This window comes from Nothobranchius furzeri, chromosome 10, assembly GCF_043380555.1.
Source record: "Nothobranchius furzeri strain GRZ-AD chromosome 10, NfurGRZ-RIMD1, whole genome shotgun sequence".
NCBI classification, from domain to species: Eukaryota; Metazoa; Chordata; class Actinopteri; order Cyprinodontiformes; family Nothobranchiidae; genus Nothobranchius; species Nothobranchius furzeri.
Genome location: NC_091750.1, coordinates 28,039,701 through 28,055,507, shown reverse-complemented (window position 1 = coordinate 28,055,507; position 15,807 = coordinate 28,039,701). Strand labels below are relative to the sequence as shown.

Genomic DNA, 15,807 nt, shown 5'->3' with positions numbered 1-15,807 from the left:
TAGGTGTCGTACCCGTGGGGACCGGGCTTTCTCAGTCCTAGCACCGTTACTCTGGAACCAGTTGCCACCCTCAGTCCCCTTCTCTGCCAGTCTTTAAGAATCACCTAAAAACACACCTCCTCCGCTTGGCGTTTCCAGAACATGTTTGATTTTGGCCCTCTATTATGTTGAATCCATTCCACAGTTTTCATTGGGACACTCAATCCATCCACTCAATCCAAATGTGTTTCACACATTTGTCCTTTACCAGAATGTTTCATCTATCTTATAATTTCCATTTTGTATTTTGTAATTTGTATTTTGTAATTTGAATTTCTTTTATTGTTGATTTTTTTCAAGATATTTACTTACAACTGTACCATGTTCAGCGCTTTGGGCTTCCTGACAGGGTTGCGGAAGGCGCTTTATAAATAAAGCTTTGATTGATTGATTGATTGATTGATTGATTGATTGATTGATTGATTGATTGATTGATTGATTAACCAGAAGATCAGGGATTAGGTAACACTCCGTAATAACCCAGAGTCAAAGAGAGAGAGACAAGTTTAAAAGTTTAAGAAGATTTATTTCTAAACAATTTAAAACAAGGCTAACTCTAACTACTATGTGATGAATGGATCTAGTTGTGAATGAGGCAAAATGGATGGAGTAATGTGGAATGTTGTTATCAGAACTCCCATTTCCGGGGAAGCATTAGTTCTGTGTGAGAGTGAATGTTTTGCTCTAAACTATAGTCGGAGTTTCAAAAACCACATTCAGACGCTATCTTGCCGAGCTACATACCCTTGCGGAGACCTCCGTGTAGATCCAGAGTGCCAGGTTCTCGACCCCCCCTTTGGTACCGAAGCCGGTGAAACAGCGTACGGTACGACAGACTAGTCTTGGAATGCCTCCAGGTAAGCGGCAGTTGGTTGACAGCGTCAGCGGGACCCTGAAGGGTCAGTGAGTCCAGCTTTTACTCTGAAGGAGTGCTGCGTCAGGTGGAGCTTGCAACAGGTTTATTTTCCAGCTTGCCGTTAGGTTCTTTGTGGTTAAAAAGTTACGAGTGGCCGGCTCGCAACTCTAGAACATTTGAACTGAGTGAAGTGTGACGTGGGAGTTGGTTTTATAATTCAGATGTTTTGATTTATGGTCGAATCAGAGTTGGACACAACTATAAACATCGCACAGATCATGCCACGCATCAGAAAGGAAAGCTCTGATTGGAGAGACAAAGGAATGTGTCATGATCTTAACATTATGTAAGATCAGTCTAGTGTGTAGTTTAAAAGTATTACTTATTAAAATACTATCATAGCATTATAATATCAAGTAATTAATATTCTCATTTCACAGATTGATTTAACATTCGAAGGATCTTTCATGGCGGTTAAAACGAAGAGTCGGAGTACCCGGCCCGGAGGGTTACCGGGGTCCCACCCTGGAGCCAGGCCTGGGGTTGGGGCCCGTGAGCGAGCGCCTGGTGGCCGGGCTTTCGCCCATGGGGCCCGGCCGGGCCCAGCCCGAACCGGATACATGGGCTCGTCCAACTGTGGACCCACCACCCACAGGAGGAACATGAAGGGTCCGGTGCAGTGTGGATCGGGTGGCAGACCGAGGCGGGAGCCTTGGGGGTCCAATCCCCGGACAAGAAAACTAGTTTTTGGGACATGGAACGTCACCTCGCTGGCGGGGAAGGAGCCGGAGCTTGTGGCAGAGGTTGAGCGGTACCGGCTAGATATAGTCGGACTCACCTCGACACATTGCATTGGCTCTGGAACCCGAGACCTGGAGAGGGGTTGGACACTCTACTTTGCTGGAGTTGCTCCGGGTGAGAGGCAGAGAGCTGGGGTTGGCTTTTTGTTAGCCCCGAGACTCTCTGCCTGTGTGTTGGGGTTTACCCCGGGGGACAAGAGGGTAGCTTCCTTGCGCCTTCGGGTCGGGGAACGGGTCCTGACTGTTGTTTGTGCTTATGGGCCAAATATCAGTTCAGAGTACCCACCCTTTTTGGAGTCCCTGGGACGAGTGCTAGATAGTGCTCCATCAGGGGACTCCATTGTCCTACTGGGTGACTTCAATGCTCACGTGGGCAATGACAGCTTGACCTGGAGGGGTGTGATTGGGAGGAACGGCCCACCTAATCTGAACTCGAGCGGTGTTTTGTTATTGGACTTCTGTGCAAGCCGCAGTTTGGCCATAACGAACACCATGTTCGAACATAAGGATGCCCATCGGTACACTTGGTACCAGGGCAGCCTAGGTCACAGGTCGATGATAGATTTTGTAGTCGTATCATCTGACCTGCGGCCGTATGTTTTGGACACCCGAGTGAAGAGAGGGGCGGAGCTGTCAACTGATCACCACCTGGTGGTGAGTTGGATCAGATGGCAAGGGAACATGCCGCGTAGACCTGGCAGACCCAAACGCATAGTGAGGGTCTGCTGGGAACGCCTGGCAGAAGAACCTGTCAAGACGGTCTTCAACTCCCACCTCCGGCAGAGCTTTGACCACGTCCCGAGAGCAGCGGGGGACATTGAGTCCGAGTGGGCCTTGTTCCACTCTGCGATTGTCGAGGCGGCTGTTGCTAGCTGTGGTCGTAAGGTGGCCGGTGCCAGTCGTGGTGGCAACCCCCGTACCCGCTGGTGGACACCAGAGGTTCGGGGAGCCGTCAGGCTGAAGAAGGAGGCCTACAGGGCGTGGCTGGTCTGTGGGTCTCCGGAGGCAGCAGACAGGTACCGGATAGCCAAGCGGGGTGCAGCAGTGGCAGTTGCCGAGGCAAAATCTCGGGCGTGGGAGGAGTTTGGTGAGGCCATGGAGAAAGACTATCGATTGGCTCCAAAGAGGTTCTGGCAAACTGTCCGGTGCCTCAGGAGAGGAAGGCAGCAACTCGCTCACACTGTTTACAGTGGGGATGGGGAGCTGCTGACGTCAGCTGAGGCTATAGTCGGACGGTGGAAGGAATACTTTGAGGAGCTCCTCAATCCCACCAATGCGCATTCCGAGGAGGAACCAGAGCTGGGAGGCCTGGGGATGGACTGTCCGATCTCGGGGGCAGAAGTTGCTGAGGTAGTCAAACAACTACACAGCGGCGGAGCCCCGGGGGCGGATGAGGTTCGTCCTGGGTATCTTAAGGCTATGGATGTTGTGGGGCTGTCATGGTTGACACGTCTCTACAACATTGCGTGGTCATCGGGGGCAGTTCCTAGGGAGTGGCAGACCGGGGTGGTGGTCCCCATCTTTAAGAAGGGTGACCTGAGGGTGTGTTCCAACTATAGGGGGATCACACTCCTCAGCCTCCCTGGAAAGGTCTACGCCAAGGTACTGGAGAGGAGGGTCCGATCGATAGTTGAATCTCAGATAGAGGAGGAGCAATGTGGTTTTCGTCCTGGCCGTGGAACTGTGGACCAGCTCTATACCCTTGCAAGGGTGATGGAGGGGGCATGGGAGTTTGCCCAACCAATCCACATGTGCTTTGTGGATTTGGAGAAGGCTTATGACCGTGTCCCCAGGGGCACCCTGTGGGGGATGCTCCAGGAGTATGGGGTGGGTGGCTTTCTGTTAAGGGCCATTCAGTCCCTTTACCAGAGGAGCGTGAGTTTGGTCCGCATAGCCGGTAGTAAGTCGGACCTGTTCCCAGTGAGGGTTGGACTCCGCCAGGGCTGCCCTTTGTCACCGGTTCTGTTCATCACTTTTATGGACAGAATTTCTAGACGCAGCCGTGGTGTGGAGTGTGTCGAGTTTGGTGGCAGGAGAATCTCATCTCTGCTTTTTGCGGATGATGTGGTCCTCCTAGCTTCATCCAGCTCTGACCTTCAGCTCTTGCTGGGTAGGTTCGCAGCCGAATGTGAAGCGGCTGGGATGAGGATCAGCACCTCCAAATCTGAGACCATGGTTCTCCACCGGAAAAGGGTGGCTTGCCACCTCCGGGTCGGGGGAGAGGTCCTACCTCAAGTGGAGGAGTTTAAGTATCTCGGGGTCTTGTTCACGAGTGAGGGTAGGAGGGATCGGGAGATCGACAGGCGGATTGGTTCGGCGTCTGCAGTGATGCGGACGCTGAGCCGATCTGTCGTGGGGAAGAGGGAGCTGAGCCAGAAAGCCAGGCTCTCGATTTACCGGTCGATCTACGTCCCAATCCTCACCTATGGTCATGAGCTTTGGGAAAGAACGAGATCGCGGATACAAGCGGCCGAAATGAGTTTCCTCCGTAGGGTGGCCGGGCTCAGCCTTAGAGATAGGTTGAGGAGCTCGGACATTCGGGAGGGACTCGGAGTAGAACCGCTGCTCCTCCGGATCGAAAGGAGCCAGTTGAGGTGGTTTGGGCATCTGGTCAGGATGCCTCCTGGACGCCTCCCCGGGGAGGTGTTTCGGGCATGTCCTGCCGGCAGAAGGCCCCCGGGTCGACCCAGGACACGTTGGAGAGGTTACATCTCCAATCTGGTCCGGGAACGCCTTGGGGTCCTGCCGGAGGAGCTGGTGGACAAGGCCGGGGAGAGGACGGCCTGGAGCTCCCTAGTTGGGATGCTGCCCCCGCGACCCAGACCCGGATAAGCGGAGGAAGACGAAGACAAAGACGAAGATTTAACATTGAGCTTTACATGATTATTTGGACGAACACAGGTATTTGATTATTATTTAATAGAAGAGGGTACTTGGCCTTCTTTCTTCTCTTGAGCTATGGGGGGAGGCAAATAGCTAGTTAAAACTGTTTAGATGCAGAGGCATCAGAAGGCCTTGAGCAAAATCTCAAGGAGATAAGTTCTTCCCGAGGAGAAAGGAAAACAGTCCCTTCATGATGCTACACCAGGAAAAGCAAAATCAACAGAAAGAGTTGAACAAAGATAACTCGGGTGTTTGCAAACCATCAAAATGAAGTGCCGTCCGCCTCGGGGCGGGCATCTAACCCATGAGAACCCACCCATTTGGCTCTATTTGATTAGTTAAAAAACATCATGCTTCCGTTTGATTGACAGAATGCGTTATGTGTCACAAACATTTGAGCTGACCATTCAAAGCAAAATGTATCTGTTCTTTGCGATATGCATATTGTGCATGCTAATATCACGATAACGATATATTTAGGATATATTGTGCAGCCCTAATTCAAGTCAAAGTCAGGTCAGGCAGTATTTACATTAGGATGCATCAAATAATCAGAAAAGGAATATAGCCAGAAAACAATCATAAGCATAGGAATGTGGGTGACCACGGCATTTCTGCCTCACCTCTGTCAGACCGCTCCAGGGCAGCTGTGGCTACATGGTAGCTTGCCATCACCAGCAGTATGTGAATTTGAGTGCGTGAATAATAGAAGCGCTTTGACTACCTAGAAAAAAAAAAAAATATATATATATATATATATATATATATATATATATATATATTATTGTTAAAAATATGAGTGAAGGACCTCTTAAATGCTAAATAAGTATGTGTGTTTCCTCTATAGCTGTCATGTAATCTGAGATATGTTTGCTTGTTTGCTTGAACTGTACTTTAGTAAAACACTACAAATCAGAAAAGGCATCTACTGACGTCGCAGCAGAACCTCTTCTCTCTCATGTAGCTGCTACTTACCACATGGCCAGATTTATGCTCCTTCTTTCTGGAAGAATGATGCAAAACTCACAGACAACTGCTTCTCCTTGTCTGGCCCGATGATGTAAATGTGGTGAGACGAGCCGTTGGGAGTCCACTACGTGTTTTCACACAAAAGACAAAGAGAGTTACTATTTCTGCCTGTCAAAAATACCGTAAGAGCTTTCTTGGCATGAAATGTGTTTTTAAATTTACAGGAATCATATGTAAACTCCACGGCACATATCTAAGATCAGAAAATAACTTTTATTCTCTCATAGACTTCTATTCATTGATATGGGCAGGAGGAGACCCATGGTCCGGAGGTAAATGGGAGTAACTTAGGCTGCCGATTTATAGTAACACCGTTAAGACATGCTGATTTGCATGTGAAACATCGAAGGTGCTGGTTTTTGGAACGCTGCATTAGGGCAATCCAAGCTGCCAACATTCAACAACAACTAGATAAATGAGGTTTACTATTCTAGGGCTGCTTTAGGTTACTTCTGTTCCTTCTTCAACAATTTCCACATCAGAAGTAAAGGACCTGCTGTCATCTGCTGAGCTGATTGGCTGAAGAAGTCCTCAGTTTTGCCAGGAAACATTCAATTTAACATTTTGGTTGGGAATGTCGTCAGTTAGGATTAAAAAACCTGCAGTTTTCTGAAGGATGAGGAGCATGTTGGGAGTAAAGATCTTGTCCTAACAGAGTGATGTCCATCAGCAATCAGCATTAAACATAAACTACTAACACTAATAACGCTGTGCGAGCTTTTCTTAATCTTGTCACACAAAATCGTGTAACGTCATGAAATGTCCTGTTTTTGACCTAAAGGTCTGCTGCGTCTGCTCGAGTGGACACATGATGTCTCTGACACAGGCTAATCTACATGAGATAGTGGCCAAGGTCTTTCATGCCCTCTGCTCATCTGAACCGCTTCACCTCTTTACAGCTCAAGACAAGACGGAGAACTCTTTTGATAAATACATAATCACACAATGTTTGTTATTGCCAATTATAATGTGAGCCCAATGTTCAGTCAATCTGTGAAATGACAGTAAATGTTATTACTTGACATTATAATTCTGTGATCAGTAGTATTTTACAAGTAATTATAATCTTGGGCAGCTGCACTAGACACGTGATGACACATAATGCTAAAGTCACACGACACATTTCCTTTTGTCTGATCCAATCAGAACCTTCGTTTCTGACGCGAGGCGTGGTTCTCTGTGGTGTTAGTATAAACCCTCTTTTAGTAAGTAAGTAAGTAAAAGTGTATTTATATAGCGCCTTTCACAGATATAAATCACAAAGCGCTGTACAACATGATAAAGATCAGGGCAAATACCTCTAACCAATAAAAACATCCGAAAAACAATAGCAGTGATAAAGTAGAAAATAAAATCATGAGGATAAACAAAGTGAAGGTGTGAACCTGAACAAAGCCATCTTTTTGAAACATTTAGGGAGGGAAGGCCTGGATGAAAAGGTGAGTTTTTAGATGTTTTTTAAAGACCTCTACAGTGTTAGAGAGACAGAGATTTGAAGGTAGACTGTTCCAAAGTCTGGGTGCAATAGTCTGAAAGGTCCTGTCCCCTTTGGTTTTCAGTCTGGTTCGAGGAACAGCCAGGAGGTTTTCAGATGTGGATCTAAGGTTCCGAGAGGTGGTGTGTGGGGATAAAAGCTCAGATAGGTAGCTTGGAGCCTGGTTGTTAAGAGCTCTATAGGTCAGGACTAAAACTTTAAACTGTATTCTATATTCTACCGGGAGCCAGTGGAGGGACTGTAAACCTGGAGTGATGTGAGCTCGTCTGCTGGATTTGGTTAGGAGTCTGGCTGCTGCATTTTGGATGGCTTGAAGGCGTGAGAGGGAGGTTTTGCTGAGACCAGTAAAAAGAGCGTTACAGTAGTCTAAGCGTGATGACACAAAGACATGGATGATTTTTTTCCAGATCTGCAGTAGAAACCAGTTTACGGACTTTTGAAATGTTTCTCAGTTGAAAGAAACAAGAGCGGGAGATGGTTTTGACGTGTGAGTCTAAACTTAAAGCTGGATCAAAAATAACTCCCAGGTTTCTAATGTTGGCCTTGGCTGTTGGGCAAAAAGAGGCAATTTCCTGCTCGATTTTTGGCTGAAGTTCCGGGGGTGCAGCGATCAGGGTCTCTGTCTTGTTAGCATTTAAGACAAGAAAGTTGCTGGACAGCCAGTTACTGATCTGGGTCAAGCAGAGTACAAGTGTGGCCAGCCTGTCCAACTGGTGTGGCATAAAGGACATATAGAGTTGAATATCATCAGCGTAGATGTGGTAGGAGATGTCTGCGAAAGACTGAATGATGCCAGCTAGGGGAAGAATATAGAATGCGAATAGTAGAGGCCCTAGAACTGAACCTTGTGGGACCCCGCATGTTAGAGAGGCAGTGTCTGAAGAGAAGGTTTCAGACTTCACTGTGAATGTTCTTTTGCATGTCAAATTCTGATTCGCCAGTAAACCAAAATATGACAATTATAAAAACTATTCCACGTCACCTTTAGTTCAGTTCAAAGCGTTCTAGAGAAGTTCGGACAGGCCATCCGGACTTCCTCTTCAGCCGAAAGAACCTTCCTCGACAAGCTGGATAAAATCTGTTGCACGTTACACCTGACCGCAACGGTTCCTTCAGAATAAAAGCTTAACCTAACGACCCCTTCAGGGTCTCGGAGACGCCAATAATAACCTGTCGTGACCTGGGAGCATTCCGAGACTAGACTGGTCGGCACCGCTGCTTTTCTACCGGCTTCGGTACCAAGGAGGGTCCTAAGGACCTCGACATTCTGGATCTAACGGAGGCTTCCCCTGGGGTACGTAGACCGACAGATGGCGTTTCATGTGAGTTATAAATCTCCTACTAAAGTTTAGAGCGAAACTTTCACTCCCACTCAGAACTAAATGCTTCTCCGGATACGAGGTTCTGATAACAACATCCCACACACACACCATCATTCATCTCACGTCTCACTCCACCTTAGTCCATCAGTACACAGAGTGTTGAAGTTAGTCTTGTTTAAATTGTGTAGAAATAAATTTAACTATTATAAACCTGACTCTCTCTCTTTCCTCGGAGTTAATACGGTGTCGCTTAATCCCTGCAATAAAAAGTTCCGATCTTCTGGTTAAAATATTCAAAGATCCATCAGACTGATATTTCATATTTCTATGGAATCTCACATTTTATGGTTCATCAGATGTAAACTACCCGTCGTTACAATCTGAACTATTAATTTAAAAGAAACATAAAAAACAACTGTTTTAACATTGACTTGAACTAAAACACCTCTGAGCAAAAATCCAACAAACCAAAGAAAGAAAAGTCATGCATTTTATTTTTAACGGACATTTAGTTTTTATTGGTGTTTTAAAAGTACAGCACAGTCAAATTAAACACACTCCTACGATACCTGGGAGTATTTTTTTACTGAATAATACAGAAAACCGTGAGAATGAAAATATCGTGCAGAGTGAGGTCTTCGATGTCCTTTAAAGCATAAACACAGCAGCAGAAGCCATAACGCGTCTAGATCACTGCGGGACGTATCGACCCATACATCATAAATTACTAGCGTAAACAAAACGCTGTTGTAGCTTTAAGAAATGTGCATATATGACCTTTAAAACAAAGAGAACTGCAAGCATGAAAAATCCAGAACCAACAATCACAGAAGTAAACAGCTGCTGGGTACCGACGAAAAGCAAAGGAACAAACGTCTTCAACACCATTCAAACACAACCGGTGCGAGCGTGGCAGTGAGTGATGTTTACATTTAAATGTTTTGTGATAAGAACATTTGTTGGAGCTTCACACTGCTGAATATTAAAGACGAGGATTGTGTGTTCAGAAGCAACGCTGCTGTGGGGAAGGCATGAGTCACGTGTGAGCTTTTAGCATTCGGTGAGAAGTAAACGTGGAGCTGAAATGTTCATCAAACGCTGCTTTTTACACACTTGTTTATGAACCATAAAGAAACTCAAGCACAGCTACAAATGTCTCTTATTTAAAGGCTAGCTGTAAAAGTCAACTTGACCTTTCTTAGAGGTCATTAAAGCAACACTTTAACACTTCAAGCTATTGCTTTAAAACTGGTTTCAGTGGTTCTTGAGCCAGAAACGTAACAGCTTAACGTTGGACACTAGGCTGTAGCCAGCTGCTGACCAGAAACTGCACTTAACATGATAGCGGTTCGAGTAGGTATGCTAGTGGGAGGTCTTTATCTGCTTTATAATAATGTCTGTTTACTGTGCCAGTAGCTAATATAAAGGCTAGCAGTTAGCTTTTCAGTTCATCATTAAAAAACACAAGAAGAAAAAAGTCTTTTTTTTCTGTTGGCATCATGGCGGAGCCTGGAAGTAAAACCAAGAGTAATGTCTTTGGACGTAAAGCGAACATCTAAAACCAGAGTGAACATTGGTGCAGCCCATGCTCGTTTGAGGGAGCTGAAGGAGCCTATGACATCACGTACTGATGGTGACCTGGCTTTGTTGCTACTGGATTTGTAAAGAATAATATTCATACCATCAGAGCAGATATTTTAACTTTGAGCCTCATTTGCACCTGTTGGCTCGATTTAGCGATAGCTAGGTGTTAGCAATGGCTACAGCAGGCTGCTGCAGGGTTGTTTACGACAGTTGTAATTCCACTTTCAACCAGAGGGATGGAGAAGTGGAAAACGTTTTGGGTTTGGCTTTAAATCAAAATAAAAATAAGAAATAACTGACTGATCTATATTCCAGATCAAATCTACAGTTTTAAAACTAATAAATATATATATATATATACACTTAAATAAAAAACGATTTAATATAAGACAACATGAAGCAGCGTTTGACTATCATTCCAGCTCTGATGCAAACAAAAAAAACGAACACTGAGGCACGCACGGTGTTGACAAACACATTTTAAAGCAACGTGCAGTGAAATGAATGTCAGTTATTGCTTTGGCTGATTTCACACTGGACGCAGAGTCACATTCAGTAAATAAATAGAATCAAACAATCATGTGATGAACATTCGTGACTAAATATTCATGTTTTTGCAAACCTGCAGAACAAAAAGGTGCCTAAAAGGAAACAGTTGAGATGTTCTTCAGATTTTTTTTAAACTTTAGAAACCAAAATTCACTGATTATCAATAATTTGACTGAAATTAACTTTCGGGTGTTTGAGTTGACTTGATGCACATTACTGTCCACGGCTGTGTGCTGATGCAAAGAGCCGACAGGCTACTGTGACTTTAGCAACAGATTATGTAACATTCAGTTCACTCATCAGCTCTGTGGGTTGTTGTACTTTAATCCTGAAGCTAAACTTCAGCTCAGACAGTTGGAGTATTCTGACTGATCTACAAGAAGTTTTTGGCAGAGAAGTAAATTTGGTTTTAATTGATTAAAAAAGCAACTTGTGGTACAATCATGAGTTTTAAAGCAAGCATGAGCGGAGATGGTGTGACGCAGCCTGATGGTCCACAGCTACAATCGCCATGGTCGTCTAGATGCTGGTGGTCTGACGCTGCAGCGAGAGGCAGTGTGTGTGTGTGTGCGTGTGTGTGTGTGTGTGTGTGTGTGTGTGTGTGTGTGTGTGTGTGTGTGTGTGTGTGTGTGTGTGTGTGTGTGTGTGTGTGTGTGTGTGTGTGTAAGTAGAAACATTTCTCATGTGGGGACTTAAATCTTCCCACTTTGCAGTGCTGAGTTTGTTCTCTGGTATTAAAATCTGGTTTTATCCGGCTTTGATTAGTCTTGCCTTGTGCTCCCTGCATGCACCTGTTCCTAATTTATTTTTATATAAGCACACCTGCTTTGCATCAAGCTGCAGGCTTCCTCTTTTGTTGCAGCCAAAGTTCTGTTCCTCTGATTGACCCTCACTGCTCATAATAATAATAATAATAATAATAATAATAATAATAATAATAATATGACTTTGAGGGGTTTGTTTCCTTAGTTTTTTTTTTTTATTAAAGAGGATTTTATTTCACTCTGGCTGCCTGGACGTCTCTGAAAACTAAACCTTGACCTCTGAGCCATGACATTTTAGGATTTAACCCTTACATATGTAAAAAGTATGTTTTATTAACGTAAATAATAATTTGTAAGGTTACACTTGCTTAAGGGTAAAGCATCTGTTGTGTTTTCTGGTTTAAATTATTTTCAAATACCAAGACGTTGACATTTTTGTGAGACAAAATCAGATTTCTAAGAATAATCTTAAAACTACAACAATGACCTTATTTAAATATCTTTTTTTGTTTGTTTATTTTACTGAATTTGTTCCGATTCTGTTGTTGATTATTGAGAGGAACTTTATCTTTTTTTTTTTAAAAAGTGAACAACATTTGTATTGGAAGAATGACTAGCCATGTTCAGGACTCAAATTTTCTATTTTGGTCCTTTTCTTGAACAATGTCACCACCTAGTGGCTTGGCCTACTCATTCACGCTTTCAAGATGGAATGCAAGATTTGGCAAATAATTAGGTGTGTGTGTGTGTGTGTGTGTGTGTGTGTGTGTGTGTGTGTGTGTGTGTGTGTGTGTGTGTGTGTGTGTGTGTGTGTGTGTGTGTGTGTGTGTGTGTGTGTGCAGTGGCGGTTTTACCATTAGGCATAGGTCGGCGGCCGCCTGGGGCCCCCTTATGTTGGGGGCACCCTAGCCCTGACCTCTGGCACCCCTCTGTTAATGCCGCAATGGACTATTTATTTTAGACGCCGATGCACAAACAGGAAGTGATTGGTAGTCGTTCCACTCCAATCCAGTTGGTGGCAGTAATGCACCAAATTGTTGTTTGTCAAGTGCCACAAGAGCACAAATAAGAAAAAGAGAAAGCAGAAAAAGAAGGAGAGAGGCGGAAGCATTTGTAACAAACTCGAAGCGATAGTCAAAACATGAAGCATGAAATGAAGTTATCCTCGTGGCTCCAATAAGAGAAAGAAGCAGCTTGCTTTAAAAAAGCTTTTATCTTCACTTCTGAAAGTGACGTCGTTTTTCGATGTAAACATCAAAGGAAGCAGAAAAGGAAAGACAATGGAAAATGTTTAAAGGGAGGAAAACATGGACCGAAATGGAAAATAGAATAAAAAGAAAGGCAAAAGCACAGGAGCACTGACAGGAAGAAGAAAGCAGAGCAAATACTGAAAGCACTCAAAGGGAAATACAGGAACAAAGCGGAGGACTAATAAAAAGGGAAAATAACTCGTGTCAGAAGAGGGGAGAGTTCCGCTAATCCAGTTAAAGATAAGATTGTCGAAAATTTAGAGTAATGGGGCCCATGTCTGTGTTCGCCTTGGGCCCCCAAATTGCTAAATCCGCCACTGTGTGTGTGTGTGTGTGTGTGTGTGTGTGTGTGTGTGTGTGTGTGTGTGTGTGTGTGTGTGTGTGTGTGTGTGTGTGTGTGTGTGGTGATCTTTTGGCAGTGACACATCATGATGTTAGCTGAGACGAGAACGTCTCCTGTTTTTAGTCCAGCGGTTTGAGGAATCATTAGCGTTTTTCAGATTTGTTTATTTTTAACTGAACACTTGCTGGAGACGTGTGAAGATGTGAGGGTGGAGACTTTACAGGTTGACCAAGTGGAGGTCAGAGGCTGAGAAGTGAGGACACAGAGCCATGTCCGGGTTCTTCAGCTGTCTCAGGATCCTCCGGTGGAATTTGGAGCGGACCCGGTTGAACTCCATGATGTCGCTGGGATCCTCCTCAATCCAGAAGCGGTGGAACTCCTGCATCAGGTAACCTGTCGCAGCGAAACGCTTACTTTCACTACAACGACCCCTTTGATGCATCTTGTTTTCAGGCAAGTCTAGTTCATTAATTCACCTGAGACCTTGTTGAGTTTTATTCAAATGAAAAATGCTAAAGTTAGCATAAACACATCTGGCTTCGCTGTAAAATAACAACAAATGTTTTTATAAACAGCAGTTTACTCACAGAACGTCTGCTGGAAGTGCAGCAGGTTGGGAATCTCTGGAGCCACGTTGTACAGGTGAGTCTTCAAAGCTCCGCCCACCAGCAGAGACCAGGCTAGGTCAGTGATGTTGATGCCAACGATGGCAAAAGAATACCTGGAGGGGTATGTGTTAGACAGGTAAGAGAACTATTTTACTGTAATATTACCTGATATTTAAATTTAATCAATTTCCCTCTGGGATTAATAAAGTATTTTTGAATTCAATTGAATTTGAATATTAGAAACTTTATTGGTCCAAATAATTTAAATAATGCAAATTTCATTGTTTTTTGTGGGAAAATTTTACAGAGTTGTTGAAAATGGGAAAGCAACGGGGGTAAAACAAGCTCCAGATTAAAAGTTGAACTCAAAACAATAAATAAATGAAATTTAAGACATTTTATATGAAACAGTGTTTCATGAAAATATCTGAACAGGTGTAGACCGCATGTTCCCTCACTGCTGCGTCTGCACAAGCTGCTGCCGGACCCTTACCCGATAGCTTTGTCCAGGTTCTTCTGTTCCCAGTCGGGCTTGCCTACCTCACTGCGAAGGACAAATGCGTGAGTCGTGAACGACATGGTGGCAAGATAAAGATGATAAAAACAAATAATCCCTGTTTTATTCGGCTTCTTACGGCTGTGTCAAGTGTGAAAATATTCAGTCTCACAGGTTGGAACAGGGGTGGAGACTCTGTCAAAATGACATTTTTAGGGTTTTGTGTTTAATCTAGCAGCTTCAGAACTGATTCCTCCAACACAAGAGGACATCTTTAAATTCTTGTTTCAAACAATAAAAATCATACTTAGTGAAGCTTTAAATGCACGAAATAAGAAGCTAAAAGGAATGGATGCAGAAAACGGCGAGTGAGCGTGAGGTGAGGTGAAGTACCTGCGCTTTGTGTGTGTGCTCCTGCGGGGAATGGCACAGAAACAAGGAGGACATGGGCAGAAAATGGAGGTGGAAGAAGGAAAGAAAAGAGCATAATCTTCATTTGAGAGATGATAAAGCTCAGCCGTGCAGCGATGACAAATAATACAAGCAGCAGCAGTCAGAGAAAAGTGAAGCAGCCGATGAAATCGAGCTGAAAGAGTGAAAGTGATCGAGCGGAGAATGTGGAGTTTAAAGTAGAGGCAATCAAACAGGTTTAGAGTCAATAAATCCTCTGATTTGTTGAAAAGGTGCAGCTGAAGGCTTATTTTAGATTTTCAGCTTCAGGAACCAGACGGTTAAATTCACCCGTCCCTCTCCGCTGTGCTCCAGCTCGGCCTCTGACATGCCTCCTGCAAAGCACGCACCACCTTTAAGCGGCTGATGCCAGTCCTAAACCTCTCCCTGCCCTGGTCGGTTCCTTTCACTCAGTCCTGATGGCTTCTCACAAAAAAAAGCTCTACATTTAGCGTATTTACGACATTGTTAGGAGGCTGCACGTTATTTTGTTAAATCTAATCAGGTTGAAATCTATCAGTTAGCAATAACAAAAGCCGATTAAAACCTCTGTTTGGACAGCTAACGGTGGGGAAAACCTACTTGTGCTTTGGTTGTAAGGAATCCTGGAGCATCTGCAGCGCTGTGGCTTTGTCGTGTTCCGCAAAATACCTGCAGAAAAACGTCATAACTCAAATCACACGTATGCACGCGAAGGAGCTCTTCCACAGGAGGAGCAGCTAGCGAGTGTTGCTGCCGGAGAGCTTACAGCAGGTTGTGAAGACCCAGCAGGCCCATGCCTCTGAAGTCAGTCTTGGGATCGTTGCCTTGGAAACCGATTTCACACCACTGCTTGGAGATGCGACCGGTGAGAGGGGTGTCAGGACGCAGTTCCTTCCACAGCTACACACAAAAACAGTTAACCAGGGTTTAAACGTGCTGTGGCTGCTCTCTGCAGAAGCCCCTCAGGAGCTTGACTCATAAACTAGTTGATATCTGACTGATATTTCTGCTCGTTAGGACAAAGCTCCTCGGACGAGAAGAAAGATCATCATCAGTGAAGACATGCTTTCCATGTCTTGAAACTCTGACACCAGCACGTTGTCCAGACTTTTGAAGTGAAATTCCTGTTAAACCGGTCCACATGGAGCTCTGTACCTTCAGCAGCATCTCCTCGTGCTCGGCGTTCTCACAGTCGTACGGTTCCCTGCGTAGCTTCTCCACCTCCGACACCAGACTCCTGTAGCCCACAACCTGCAGCAGACTGGCCTGCAGAGAGATGCCCAGCCTGGGGACACAAAGAAAGAAGGTCCCATCTGTCAGACTGGTTGATGTTTACTGGTGAAAAGAACCGCCTCTA

At 44.8% G+C, this 15,807-nt stretch overlaps 1 protein-coding gene across 2 annotated transcripts in view; it reads right to left on the bottom strand.

Moving 5' to 3' along the window:
- Positions 1-12,057: 12,057 nt before the first annotated feature.
- Positions 12,058-15,807, bottom strand: part of elmod1 (ELMO/CED-12 domain containing 1) — a 10,958-nt gene continuing 7,208 nt past the window's right edge. For both annotated transcript variants that reach the window (XM_015962014.3, XM_015962016.3), the window contains exons 6-11: positions 15,606-15,735; positions 15,217-15,350; positions 15,051-15,119; positions 14,016-14,066; positions 13,502-13,635; positions 12,058-13,307 (exon numbers count right to left, since the gene is read on the bottom strand). In XM_015962014.3, the coding sequence (XP_015817500.3) occupies positions 13,132-13,307; positions 13,502-13,635; positions 14,016-14,066; positions 15,051-15,119; positions 15,217-15,350; positions 15,606-15,735 (694 nt within the window). In that variant the 3' untranslated portion in view covers positions 12,058-13,131. The remainder of the gene's footprint in view (positions 13,308-13,501; positions 13,636-14,015; positions 14,067-15,050; positions 15,120-15,216; positions 15,351-15,605; positions 15,736-15,807) is intronic.